At 47.0% G+C, this 14999-nt stretch overlaps 1 protein-coding gene across 2 annotated transcripts in view; it reads right to left on the minus strand.

Annotated features, from left to right (window-relative positions):
• Positions 1 to 14222, minus strand: part of slc25a26 (solute carrier family 25 member 26) — a 36664-nt gene extending 22442 nt beyond the window's left edge. For both annotated transcript variants that reach the window (XR_013124963.1, XM_076989192.1), the window contains exons 1-5: positions 14070 to 14222; positions 12918 to 13074; positions 12400 to 12509; positions 4917 to 5021; positions 4660 to 4707 (exon numbers count right to left, since the gene is read on the minus strand). Coding sequence is in view for 1 of the 2 variants with exons in the window: in XM_076989192.1 (XP_076845307.1) it covers positions 4660 to 4707; positions 4917 to 5021; positions 12400 to 12509; positions 12918 to 13074; positions 14070 to 14102 (453 nt within the window). In the remaining variant the exon portion in view is untranslated. The remainder of the gene's footprint in view (positions 1 to 4659; positions 4708 to 4916; positions 5022 to 12399; positions 12510 to 12917; positions 13075 to 14069) is intronic.
• Positions 14223 to 14999: the final 777 nt, after the last annotated feature.

Below are 14999 nucleotides of genomic sequence, written 5' to 3' on the forward strand. Positions count from 1 at the left end.
TGAGGGAGAGTACAGCAAGAACAAATGTTCACACACACACACACACACGCGCACACCACTCTTGGAATTCTCATGCAAGCACAAAAAGGCACCATATTGACCTCTTTAATACATATCAAAGCAGCCTTTAAAACTCCTCCACTGTTGTTATTTAGTCCTGATTTACAGAAGTATTAACAAAACACCTACCTCAGTCTTCCTTTCTGGGTATGCTTCACTCTCTCAATCTCTCTCTCTCTCACACACACACACACACACACACACACTTCTCCAACCATAGACACAATAGAGAAAGCATTCTCAACACAATTGTTTTTTCACACACACATACACACACATACACACACACACCCTCCATCTGTGCTAACTGGACAACCATGCTCGTTATGGCATTTATGCTGCTCATGGTGATCAGCCCCTGGTCTTTGCCAGGAGGGTGGAGCTGGAGGTGGCGGTGGGGGTCTCAATGATGGATGGAGGCGAGAGCACCACCACCATCACCACAGGGTGGGCGGAGTGGCTGAGAGTCCAGAACAGTACTGCAGTACGTTCATCCCGCATGGACAGAGTAAATGGAGCTCTTGGCTCCGCCCACATCTGAAGCCCTTGGCGTTGCTGGGCGGAGGGTGAGGGGGGCAACTGTGACCCCCCCCAACCCCCACATTAACTTCAGAAAGTCTAGGTCTGGGTATTACAACATACAGATGGGTCTGGTAGATTAGTGCTTTGATGAAACAGACCCAGGAGGAAGGCCGTGACCATGTCACTCCCTCACCAGAAGATTCCCAGTGAGTACAGTGAAACCTCTGCTGTATAGACCAGTCTTTAGCCTGAGACGCTGCAGTGGAATACCCAGCTCACACATTTCACTGCAAAATGATAAAATAGAAAACAGGAAGGAAAACAAGAGAGAAGATTAAGCACCCAAACAGAGTGCTGGCATGTGGGTGCCCCACACACACACACACAGCTTGCTGCATAGTGAGGTGTGTCCAGCAAACAGCAGGTGAGCAAACATGGGAATAATTCAGATCAATCGGGCTTAGCTGGACTGTGAGCTCCGCAGTTAACTGGCCTTAATGCCATCTAGTCATTACACAGAGAGAGGGAGAGAGAAAGATGGAGGAGAGATGGAGAGAGAGAGAGAGAAAGACGGGTAGGGGGGGAGATGGGGAGAGACACAAAGAGACAGAGAGGAAAAGGAAAGCTCATTCCTGTAGCATGAGCACCACATGATCGATCAAGAGACCACAGAGCACTGATAAATGACCAAAATCAAATGCAACTACTCTCTTGCCGACACTATTGATCTGAAGAACCCTATCTCCAACCATCTCCAACCATCTCCAACCATCTCCAGCTAAAAGCCATTTAAACACCCCAACCAATTTCAAAGATGAAAGGTGTGGCGGGTCTTTTAAAGCTACAGATCTTGGGTTTAAACGTTAACGAACGGTAAAGTCCGTCTCGTCATCACATTGGCTTCAGCCTTGGTTTTAAGTTCAAGAATTTGTTCGTGTGTGTGTGTGAGAAAGAGCCTGCACGTGTGAGTCTGCCTGTTTAATTGCACATTCTTGTGAGTGCAAGCACCTGTATGAATGTGCAAACGTGTGTGAATGCATGTGCGTGTGTGTTAGCCTTTGTGTGAGTGTACGTCTGTGTGTGAGAACATGTGGGCAAATGTATATGTGTGTGTGTGTGTGTGTGTGTGAACATGTGCGAGTAATTGCATGTATCGGTGTGTGTGTGTGTGTGTGTGTGTGTGTGTGTTTGAGGTGCTCTGCTCTGGGCACCTGAGGATCAGTTTGCCAGGAAGAGGAAGAGGGGTTTCATAACATTCTTATAAGGTTACCAGTGCCAGCTCCGCCCCCTCTTGGTTACCTCTGCCAGCCCCGCCCCCACCTTCCCCCAGGATCACCTCCCTGAACTGTGACTGTGTGCTGGGTCGGAGGGGGAGGGGTTCTGACAGGTGTGAAGAGATGCGGCTGTGCTGACTTCATGTTGATCATCACTGTTTTTCACTCTGCCTGCCGCAGATCTGACAGCACGTCCACCTCCACACTCACTCACTCTCACTCACTCACTCTCACACATTCGTTTCTACCCCTTTTTCACTCATTTTCCCCATGTTCCCCACTCTTTGATATGCTTTTTCTTGGTCCTACTTCTTACAATTCCAATACCTCCCTATCTCCCTCTCCCTCTCGGTTCTGGCTGTAGATTGAGTGGAGACGTTGAAGGCCAGAGGTTCACCTGCAAACCCTCAGCAGACTTTAACGGCAAATCTATCAGGTGGGTGAAGAAAACGAGGCTGAAATGTGGACATGATCAATTCCTCCATGTGAGTCGTGTGGATGGATTGGTAGTAACTGCTCCCTTATTCATCGTGTCCTTTCATTTAGCCCATAGATTGATTAAGGCATTATTTTTAAAGAGATTATTGATCTGGAAGGCAAGTCACTTGAGCTCTAAACCACTTCTATGCACAGTTCTGATCCTCATATGCCATCTAGTGGTGAGAAAGAGAACTGGAACTCCTCCACAGAGCCTCGAAATTGAAAGCATAATTATTATTTAAATTCTTATTCTGTCCACAAAAATGCTGGAATATTATTCAGGAAAAGACAATCTTTAGCACCATCTATAAATCAAATTGAGATTTTATGCACAGCACTAAAAAGAAAATGAAAGGTTTAAATGATTAAACTGACATCTGTTTTCTATGTTGAGTGAAGACACTGAAGTCTCTACAATGGATGCACAAAGCTCTTTGGATCGTTTGTCTGTAACAGCAAAAATGCCATTTTTACCCCACACGTTCCTGTGCTCAGATCACACTGAACCCTCAAACACTCTTTTATATGTTTTTTTTAATTATTATTTCATTCTTATTCAAGGAATATGGGTGCATTCTGTTAAGATATGCACAGCAGCCAAGACGACGCGGAAGCACGTTCTGCAGTGATTTCTGCTCTCCATGGAGATGTGGCTGTTGGGTGGGGAGCTATGTCTGTCTCCCCCACCTATGCTGAGGCTTCTAGATGCCTCCCCTATGTACCCGTCAGCCTCAACCACACTTTCCTGAGCAGGAGTGCTGGTCCTCACCACCACTGCACAGTTCACCGGTACACAACGGTAACAAAACACTATGTTACACTTATGTTACACTTGTTACACATAAATATGCAAGCACAGCACAAATTCCACATTAGAGACTGTTTCACTGAGAGCAGAAGGTAGAGCAGGTCTGTGCTGTGTTGGTAATCAGTCTCAGTTCTCAGATCCTGCCCCACATCTCATGACTACTGCATCACAAAAACACAGCCAAGGCTCCAATGGATTAACCAGAAGGAGAACGTCCTAATTAAAGTCCTCAGAGGAGGGCAGGCTGGGGGTGGGGGCGGGATAGGGCGGGGCGGGACTGACAGGCTAAGCAAACTTATCCTGACAGGGCCACGGGGCTGCTGTGGATATCGTGGAGAAATGAATTAGCTCGGTGACACATGTCGGGGCCAATCCCACAGAAGATCCCGCACAAGATCCCGCAGGCGTCTCCGAGCCCCTGCGTCCTGCAGCCTTTGGAATGCTGGGAGGACAGTCGCTCTGCTGCGGCCCAAATGTATTCATTTATTCGGAAAACTCGGGAGAAATCACGCACCCTGCCTGTCCATTCTCCCTATGGCGCGTCCAGATGGAATTTGCGAGAATATCGTGTGTTAAGTGAGGCGGAAAATAAGTACAGGATCACCCAGCGGTGATCTCACACACACACACACACACACACACACACACACACACACACACACACACACACACACACACACACACACACACACACACACACACACACACACACACACACACACACACACACACACACACACAAATGTCACCTTCATACAGCCCTCCAGTTCTTTCCTCTCTCATGTCTCTCCCTCTTTCTTTGCTCCTTCTATAGCAGAGACTGTGACATGAAGGTGAAATAAAGCCCCCCCCCACCCCACACCCCCTCCAGACCCCCCAAAGCATCTGCCCCCCGACAACCTTCATTAGAGCATTACCATGCCGTGCAGGTATACGGATGAGTGAGTGCGGGAATGAGTGATCCGTATCAGATGAAGACCACGTGGTGGAGAGCCCCGCCCCCCCTCGCTCGCACCGCCCCTTTGCCTAGCCCCACCCCTCTGCCTAGCCCTTTCCTGTTACTAATTAGCTCAATCAGGCAAGTTAGTCAGGAGGTGGGGAAAGACGAGGAGATGAGGCTCGGATCAGAAAACTGCCCTTCAGACACGAGAAGCTACACCAACACACAGATAGGAAACGTAGCTTCTAAAAATGAAAGGTAGTTAATAACAGTGAAGACTCCACAGCAGCCCTGTTGGTACGACTGCTGTTTTATGGAAGAGCAGTCAAAGCAGAAGTTCTGTTTGGACTGTGGCAGTGGTAACACTGTCGCTCTCTACTCTGGGCTCACTTAATGGAAAATATGCACTTTGCACTCTGACATTTGACCCCAACTGTTTGTGTTTTTGTCCCCTTATGAACCAACTTTAGATAGGAACTACACATGTTAATTTGTGCTTAGGTCTGTTAGGTGATCTTTTGCAGGAATATTGGTGCACACACACAAACAGGAGAGTCTCTATGGGAAAACCTCACCTCTCTTAGCACAGTACTGCCAAAGCCCCGGTACAACCCTCGGACACCCTGCAGGAGAGGAAGAAGCAGTCAGACCAGCTGTAACATGGGTGGAGGCTGGACACCATCCACCAGTTCACCTTCCTCATCAGCAGTACAAAAGCTCAAACGCGCTAGCACAGACGGGCACCGAGTGGGAGTGCATTTCCAGACGTGTACAATTGAGCTCACAGTATAACATGCAGATATATGTCCAGTTTGTGTGTGTGTGTGTGTACCTCCTCTCGCAGCGTGGACAGAAGGACATGGTGTGTGTGCAGGGAGGGAGACGCCTGTGTCCTCTGCTTCACTACCTCAGTGGGAACCCGGATCAGACAGGCCACCTGCACACAACAGACGCGACAATGTACATTGATGTCTTACACACACACACACACACACACACACACACACACACACACACACACGAACCACGCATGGTAAGGTCATTTTAGGAACTCGTGCCAGACCAAAGCAGCCTCCTGGTCATCACTGTTCCCCTCCTTTACTCTGCTGGACAGGTGAGTAGTTTAAGTCACTGACAGGTTTACAGACACAGCTATTTATTACAGCATGCTGAAGACAGCAGGGCACTAAATGGCCACTGACTAAGAGTGACATAACAGAAATTAATCTGACAAGAGTTAAAGCAGTTCAAGGTCAACGTCTCACACTCTCTCCTATACAACATACAATCAATCTCTCCTTAAAGTGGGCTCTCCTATACAAGTGTCTGCTCACTTCTGAGCACACACCCAATGACATCCCGTTGCCCCCAACAACCACACAAATCCCCCACTCCCCTTTGAATGTCCCTGGGGAGATGGAGGGAGGAGGGAGGAGGGAGGGAGGTGGAGGGAGTCGTTAATGTGGAGGATGCCCCACGAGCTCTGTGCCTACTGCCCGCGCTCCTACCGGGTCCACGTACGCTGACGACCTCCGGCTCAACAGCAGGGGAGGTATCCTGCCTACGCACTTCCCCTGACCCACGGACAGCTGCATGCATGCAGAGCCACCACGGAGAGAAGGAGCTTTAGCTGGGTGGGTTCTAGCAGACGGGGCCTAACCGTTACCTTTGCCCTGCCTCTGCAGTGTTTATTTAGTTACGGAAACATTTTTGTGCTTGTGTTTGTCAGGAGACACCAACTGCAGAGGAGCCAGAATAAAATAAGTATTTAAACCACTACTCCTGATTCAAATGATGAATTAATCATCAAGACAGAGGTGTTTATCAGTGGCTTAAAACGTGCTTTAAAACTGGATTAGAACAGGATGACAAGATCGGGATATAGATAAAAACGACGTATGAGCTGCAATGATTTTACAAAGCTAAGAAGCTTCCACCCTGTGAATTACAAACAAAGCTAAAACCGAGAACTACGGGTCGAGATTATCATGAAGCCTGAAAGACTGGGAACCCGTGACAAGAACGATGCCGTGTAGCAACACTGACACCCAGTGGCAGAAAACAGCTGCTGCACTCTGCGCTAGTAAATAAAACGACCTCAAACATTCCTCCTCCCCCCCCCCAAGCTCATTACTTCACCTTTTTTGGCTCTGTACGTCACGTCGCCTCGTTTAATACCCCAAAGGATCAAAATTACAGCGCTAAACAGAGAGGAAAGTGGATATGACAAGTCATTCTCGTCTTAATTGAATCGTGGGGCGAGAGAGTACGCGGAGGCAATTTCATACCAACTCACAAGGGATCAACGGGGAACCGGAGAAATATCAGATAAATGACGGACACCGCTTATGTCCTGGTCATTTACATGGAGCAGCGAGGTGGGCTGGGAAACTGGGTGAGGGGATGGCGCTCTCTGCAGCTGTAATGACGGGGACGCCGTGGCTCTCGTTAGTCACGGGCCCGACGGCCCTGCAGCGGGGTTAGTAGCCGCCAACAGCAGCCAGATCATTTGTTGCACAAATCGACGCTTTTTAGAGAGGAAGAGCACAGGCAGAGATGTTAGGGGTAGAAAAATCCCTTTTCTACTCGCATGTCGCCGATTCGGTCGGCATGATCACGTGATGAGTTTGTTTCCCGCACGTTCGCCGCCATTGGTGTGGAAGCAGCTTGTGCGGCGTGACTGACACGACACGGGGGGTTGGGGGCCTTGAAGGACCGGGGTGATATTAAAGCGGTCTCATCGCTCACATGAGTGCAGCATCAGATCAGTTCAGCGCGTGCTGGAACTGCTTTCAGGGCCAGTCAGTCCTAACAAGTGTCTCCGTCCTCGTTAAAGGGAACTGCACACATGCACACAAAGATTAATTGCACAGTAAGGTTTCTGGGGATCCCAACAAGTTGTGAATGGGTACTTACAAAATCAGTGACTGTCCAATCGCTGTGGACGGAATAGACCAGGGATCTCCAACCTTTTTGAAACTGGGAGCTACTTCTTGGATACCAATTATTGCGGAGGGCTACCAGATTAGTACGCATCAATCGGGGGGGGTGCAAACGATGCAGCGCTTTGGTGCATGGCACTATAGTGAGCTATTTTTAAAACAAGCCGGCGGGCGACTCATGATGTGGGTGACCCCTGGTTTATTCAATATTGACGGCAGCCTAACTTTTTGATTGACAGCTAATTGAGCAATAGAACACGAGAGGGAGTGTGTTATCGTGAATATATGTACATGCCGTTACTTGACAACGCGTCCGCGGAGTGATACAGAGAACGAGAATACCGTGCTGTTATCACACATATCTGCAGGGTTAGAACACTTCTCAACCAGTCGGATTGTGAACTAACTGTTGTATAATTGGCGAATAATCATTTAGTGTTAGAAGGGGAGGGACAACTGTGAATTTTGATTGGACTTAAATTTAAGTAGATTTCTCGATGGGACCAATTAGGTTTACAAATTTATATGTAATTCATTGGACCTTTGGCGAGCTACTCGGAAAGGGGTGGCGAGCTACTGGTAGCTCGCGAGCGACGTGTTGGAGACCCCTGGAATAGACAGTACAGGTTTAGCGGAAGCTGGTGTGAGAATGGTGGCATAATCATTAACATGCGTTTTCTTTCTTTTTTTTCATTTTTATCTCATCTTTTTTATCCATTTTGTGCTTTTCCGTTTCTTTCCAGAGGTCAAGGCACATTACTGAACTGACATTCCAGTAATTTCTTACGTATCCATAACATGAAATAAGACTAGAATTTTATTGTTGTCAAGTAACCTCCCATGTCTGCACTCTGAAACTCTGCCCTCTGAATTCAGTCAGATTTTCCTCGGTATTTCAGAAGCCCAGGTCCCCGTTTCCCCGAGGTTATTCTGGACTTAAAGAGACGCAGCTGGACCGGTCCGGGCACCTGGCGAACGCTTCACTCTGCCCAGAACTCCATCAGACACCTGGAACGATGTCTCACGAATCATTCTGCAGGTGGTGAAAAGGGGGAGCGGGGGGAGCCATTTTGCCCCACCTTCAACTCCCTCCCCCAAGGGGATACAAGGCAGCGCACCGCCTCCAAAAATACATCTGCAAGTTCTGCAAAAAATAAGAGAGTTGGCATGACGTGCCCTGTGTTTGTGCACACCATCACATCTGCCCCATCAGGACCCCCACAAACGCCCATCAGGACCACCACACTCACCATCTGCCCGCAGCCCTGACCGCAGTAGAGCGGGGAGGGGCCGCGACCTACAGCTCCGGTGCTGCACGTGTCAAATCACACGCGGGCCTTTTCTCCAGCACAGGGCACAGAGGGTTTGGTGCCAGGCAGTGAGCCACGGGGCGGTGCAGGCACGGTGGGGACGGGGGCGTATCCACCCAGAGTTCTGCTGCTGGGTGGGTGGAGAAGGCGCTCCTCTCTGTGATGGATGAGCTCTCTGGAGGAAACACTGGGCAAATGAGAACCAAGATGAATCTCATATAATGGCCAGATAACAGCCTGCTTGGGACCTGACGAACGCCATCGACCGGAGCATTCTTTATGGGCTGCAGTGAAACAGGCACGCACGCACGCACACACACACACACACACACACACACACACACACACACACACACACACACACAGCTTGGCTTCAGTGGGCAAGCTTAAATGACAAGTGCCATTTGTCCAGTACAGACAGGGCCATTATCCATAAAACATTTGAATAAACCGTAATGTTCAAGACAGCCATTCCACTATATTTGCATAATTTCAGGGGGAAGGGACAGTTTGAGAGCCAGCAGTTTGGCAGTTGTGTCTGTCGGTGACTTTCAACACTGAGTGTGCAGATTACAGCAGTCCTTCACATGTGAGTGACACAAACGTCACTCACCAAAAGCAGAGCATAAAGAGAAACAATGCCGGTTAAGGCGAAGGCGATCAAACTCTACAACTTGGTCTCTCTGTCGCCCTCTCTGGTTGATTTGTGAAAAGGACTTTTAACGGTTAAGCCCTTTGGATTATGGGCTTTTGAAGCACACAACACATTTTCCCTCAGCACACAGGCTGTGCCACTACAACCCCACCCTCCCTTTGAAGTGCTGAATCTGTTTTTGGCTGGCAAAGAGTTAACCGCGAGACAGAACTCTTCCTGCTCCCCCTCACCTCAGATTAAAACAGCTGCATTTCAAGCTCAAAAGCCATTCTCCTGCCCTCAACCTCATTTGCATTTTTGTCATTATTTATGCTGACAACGGGGGGGGGGGGGGGGCTCCATTCAAAAACTAATAAAAGATCAAGAAAGCATACAGCTTCTAAATGAACATGAGTACATAAAACCTTATTCTTCAAAACAAAAATTACAGCCATAATAATAACCCTATTGCTTGATTGGGCTTTTTCAAAGTGCATCATAAAATGGCACACAGACACACACACAACCAATATTTATTTTGCACCATGATTCTCTTATTTTATGAGCACCAGTTTTTGTATATGAAATATCAGGATTATGTTAATCAATTCCATTGAGTTGTTTTGAGGGAAATGTGTGAGTTGCCTGCAGACTACAGGAAAGCATGTGCAAAGGTTAATGATTCACAGCTGCAGTGGTAAAGTCAATTAGGTAAAAGACTCAGGTGAAACCCGTAGTGCTCAAGTAATCAGTTAAGCAGACCAATCAAATGAGACATGCTTGGGAAAAGAGTTGAACCACACTGATTAAAAGGGAGAGGAAACCAACCAAACCACTGCTGTGCCAAGGCATAAAGATCTCAAAGATTCCAGCTCCATCCACTGCAAGACAAATCGTTTACAAATAGAGGCCACTTCACTCCACATCAATGAAGCAATGACGTGGCCGATGTAATGCGAGGCCTCGTTTGTTGCTGATCACGTGATTTTGCTCAATATGACACAAGCTCCGAAGCGGGGCTTCATCGGACACGCCCCTTTTTACTCGGTACACGCTTCGAAGCCTAGCTTCAGATGTCCCATCACTACTGGGAAGCACCTGGGATAAATGTACGTGTCTACAACCAATAGACGTGGCGCTCGTGGGAGAGTTGCTGAAGGGAAACTTCTACTCTCAAGAAAGAGCAACGCTGTGTGTTTAAAGCTTGCCAGAGAGCACTTGGACAAACCAGAGGCTTTCTGGAAGTCCACTCTCTGGAGAAATGATTTTGCCACAATCACAGGTGCCATGTTGGAGAAAAAAAGTTAACACTGCATATAAAGAGAAGAACCTCCTCCCAAGAATGAAGCATGGTGGTGGAAGTGTGAAGGTCTGGACCTGCTCTTGTCTCCAGACCTGGATGACTCCATATTATCCAGGGAACCATCAATTCCCAGGCCCATCGACAAGTTTTTGACCAGAATCTCCTGCCATCAGTCAGGCAGTTGAAGCTGGGACGGAAATGGATTATACAACATGTCAACAACCCAAATCGTTCCAGCAAAACCACCAAAGAACGTCTCAAGAGAAAGCAGATGTGCTCGCTGGATTGGCCCAGTCACAGTCCAGACCTCAATCCCATAGAAATTCTCAGGAACAACATTAATCAGAGTTTGTTGGTGTCCTTTTACCGTTCCACCATAGAGAGCATCCTCACTCACGGACAGTTGCAATGCAGCACACAGAAAAGAACTACAGACGATTGTGAGTTCTGCAGAGAACTTTATTGGGTGCTCCTTACCCACCCTGGAGGATCTACACAGCTCTCGTTGTCTACAAAAAAGCCACAAAATCATCAGGGACAATTCTCACCCCGGTCATTATCTCCTAGAGCTGCTACCATCAGGTAGAAGGTACAGAACAATTAAAACAAGGGTGAATCAGCTCAGGAACAGCTTTTACCCCACTGCTATTTGGACACTAAATAACTTGCCATTGTTGATCATTCTCATTTGCTTCTAAAGCTGTTTATTTGTTAAATACTTTCCTGTAATTATTGTAATTTATAGTTTAAATATTTTTTAAACACTTTACACCACAAGTAAGGCACCTTAATTTCGTTATACCTGGTATATTGACAAATATATTCTGAAATCCTGTGATAAGATCTGACGTGGGTGGTACATGCCAGATGTTCCTCCAGCCTCTCTCGCCTGGCAGAGTTCTGCAAGGAGGAGAGGGCAAAAATCCCAGAAGCAGATGGGAGACACTCGTTTGTGGTTACAGAAGACGTTTGGTTGAAGTAATGGCCACAAATGGAGGTGCCACAAGCTACTAACTAAGAGTTCACAAACCTTTGCACTTGGCAGATTTTGGAAAGAGAAGTGTCTTTTGAATAAAGAATATTTTATTTAATAAGCGACTTTCATGACACGCAAGAACACTGCACAAGGAAAATAAACATAAACATAATAAAAAACAGAACCTAACCCAGTTAGAACTAAATACCTAATAAATGCGCATGATTATATCACAGCTTGGGACCAGCAACACTAAAAGCCTCATCCCCAGTTCTGTGCAGTGTAGAGGGAAGCCGGAGGGCGTACCTTAAACAAGTACTGATCAGATGAACCCATTCTTTCACAAATGTTTGTAAAAACAGTCTGCATGCCTAGGTGCTTAATTTTATACACCTGTGGCCATGGAAGTGATTCCGGTTATTTGGATAGGTGAGCGAATACTTTTGCGGTGTGTGTGTGTAAACAAGTATAACCTGAAAATGCGAGCTTTGCCCCTGCTCAGACACATCTTCGACCAAAAACAAAACGCTGTGGTTTCCATAACGTTCATTCTGCGTCCTGAAAAGCCTCCGGCATCCTGTACGCCCTGCCCAAGGGAGAAGACGTCTGATGGAGGATGTCCCACTGAGCACTGAAAGGCCAACTATGCACAACACTTGGACCAGAAAGACGACGAGGGAAAATGGCCCAACTCTGCGGTAGGCAGAACTGACCGGCACTGGAAACCCATGTTCTGGAGCGGAGGGGGGCAGCCAGAAGTCCTGGGCCCGACAGCCTAACACACTGCTTGCCTTTTCTGCTCTAATGCAGGCCATGAAAGGATTAACCAGCCATTAAATTGAAACAGGAGTGTGGAGAAAATACCGAAAATGTGCAAAGCTGCCCACATGTGGACAGAAGCATGCAGGATTTTGGTCTGTTCTCACAGCCATCACAGCAGCTACCACAGCTCCTGGGACTAAAGACTTAGGCCCAATCCAGACTCATTTCAAACCTCATGTGTGGTTCATTCCACCGGTTATGGAGTGGATGGGTAGAACCAGCCCACTGGAACTGCCTGAACCAACACTGCAGTCTCACCACGGACATCTGCCCGTCTGGGCCGCAAACGTAGACGAAACGAGGATGGAGAAAACAGAGGGGGACGTACGACTTCTCCAAGCGAGGCAGCGATCATGTGTGTGATGGGAGCCACATGGGCAGGCAGACAGCCAGCCAGGAAAGCTTTGGTGCCTTCGTAAGTCACGAAGAACGCCGCCGCTGGAAACAGACAGACAGAGACAGGGCGTTCAAGGTCAAAGAGTCAAACCGCACAGCCTCACTGAACAGCCTGGCTGGAGAAACACTATGCATGTGCACATGGTGTAAACAGTGTCTACAGAGATTTTAAGCTCAAACATTTGTGGATTCACAATACAAATGCTGAAAAAGAGAGAAAGATATGTCTATATTTAAACTAAAGGAAAAGCTGTTTTATGTTGCCTTGTTTTCTCGTAAGAACTAATGTAAGATTTGTGATGAGGCGCTTTGGAATCTGGAGATAACTAACATAGTGATCTGAAATTCCCATCATGCCTATCAAAGAAAATTTGCTTTCTTCAAGAAGCCCTGAATGCGAGGTGTGTGTCGTGTGGTGTATTGCTGAATAAAGCTAAACACGGGGCGTACCGTTGGGGAAGGAGCCGATGGCAGCTGAGGGGACTCCCGCGTAGATCCCCCGAAAGCCTCCAGCTCTGTGGAAACCCTGTGGACTCTGCAGACGCGTCTTAATGGTGTCCAAAGGGAAGAGGGTGAGGTCCACACACATACCAGCACAACCTCCAGCCTGATGGACACAACACAAATGGCTTCATTTAAGACACGATGAGCACGTTTAAACAGTGACAGGAGCACACATGGTATCTGAGTGTGACGAAGACGCAATCGTAACGATGGGCCAAATGGCTGCATTTGGCTACTTTAGTAAAGGGCCCAGGAAGACTACAGGAAAGTTTGTTACTTCAGAAAAAGAAGGCTTCAGCTATGGAACTGCACGAAGGGGACACAGCCTGACAGCAAAGAATCTTCACAATAAAGCACGCATCTCAGCAAGGCTACTAAAGACATTACAATATCCAGTTAGCTAGATGTCCTACGTTTGTATGTGTAAACTCCACACGTTTTTAAGCAAATTGTGCCCACCTGGTCTGAAAACCAAGTCCGGACATCGGTCACAAACTTCAAAATACATGCAGTGTTGAAGCATCGTGGTAGTCGTGTGGAATACACGCGACTTCATGATGAGAACAAGAGATCATCAAGAACTACGATGAAGAACTACCGCACACTTCATTCAGCCACACGCAGAACTACCGCACACTTCATTCAGCCACACGAAGAACTACCGCACACTTCATTCAGCCACACGAAGAACTACCGCACACTTCATTCAGCCACACGAAGAACTACCGCACACTTCATTCAGCCACACGAAGAACTACCGCACACTTCATTCAGCCACACGAAGAACTACCGCACACTTCATTCAGCCACACGAAGCTCACAGCATTTTGTAAAGGACCTGCTGCCTTCGTTTACCAAGACGTGGACAGACTTGTACTGGATTAAATCGTAGGCGATCTGCAGTATTTAAACAAAAATGAACTATGAACGTGAAGGACTTCATTGTCGTTAGTATGAGCGAACCCAGTTCGTGTTTAGTGTGGACCACAACACTGGTCAGCACCTTCCTGCCTACGGCCACAACTGCAGGTTAGGCAACCTGTAGTGTTTGAGGATGCTGACCATAACACGCGTATAAACATAAGAAAACTCTGTTACCACGAGCGATGCCATAAAGTCTCGTCTGTCCATATTGTGAGAAGTTAAGGTCGCTATTCACAAGACAACTGCACCGGTGACTTTGGAGCGAACCGCATGACTCCAGTGTTTACAAAGGACGCTGCCATATTTAATACAACTGCTTCCTGGTGAGATCACGTGGTACAATTTCTATCAAAGTTACGGATCTGCAGATTCGGTACAATGGAAACTGTGTGTTATGGTATTAATCATCAAGTGATTAATAATAATATCTATAAGAGGAATAACAATAAGGAGTTATTGTTTTAACAAACCATGCAGACAAAACGTCCCCTTGACACTGCAGACACACCCATACCTCCACTGTACGGATCAAGTGTATCTCCATCTACATGAATATAAAAAAAATAAAAATTCGTCTTCCTTAAATAGATCAAATATGTTCTCACATAGTTATTTTCACTCTGGTCTTTCTCTCCGTCTGATGTTCACACTGTAGCTAAAAACAAACAAACAAATAAATAAATAAAGATCACATAAACAACAGCAAACTTTACAATTCTATTTTAAACGAATCGTAGATGAATTGCTCCTAGCTTTAAAGCTACTTTATATCTCAGGTACTTCTACTTCAATTACTATTTTTTAAACCATACTTATATATACTCAATATATATTTTAAGCCATCACACCAAACGCCACAAAATTTGCATTCCAGGAGTCCCACCCTCATGAGGACAGCTTGGATCAGATTTGGGATGATTAGTGGAGTGGGGAGGAACACGCAGAGCCTTCCACGCTGTCTATTGCATTGGGACCCCATAATTTTGTGCTACAGCTATGATCATGATTGGATAGAAATGTCTCTTTTTCTCTCTTTCCTTCTCTCTTTCCTTCTCTCTCTCTCTCTCTCTCTCTCTCTCTCTCTCTCTCTCTTTCTTGCTGTCA

This window comes from Brachyhypopomus gauderio, unplaced genomic scaffold (genome assembly GCF_052324685.1).
Source record: "Brachyhypopomus gauderio isolate BG-103 unplaced genomic scaffold, BGAUD_0.2 sc66, whole genome shotgun sequence".
Classification (NCBI taxonomy): Eukaryota; Metazoa; Chordata; class Actinopteri; order Gymnotiformes; family Hypopomidae; genus Brachyhypopomus; species Brachyhypopomus gauderio.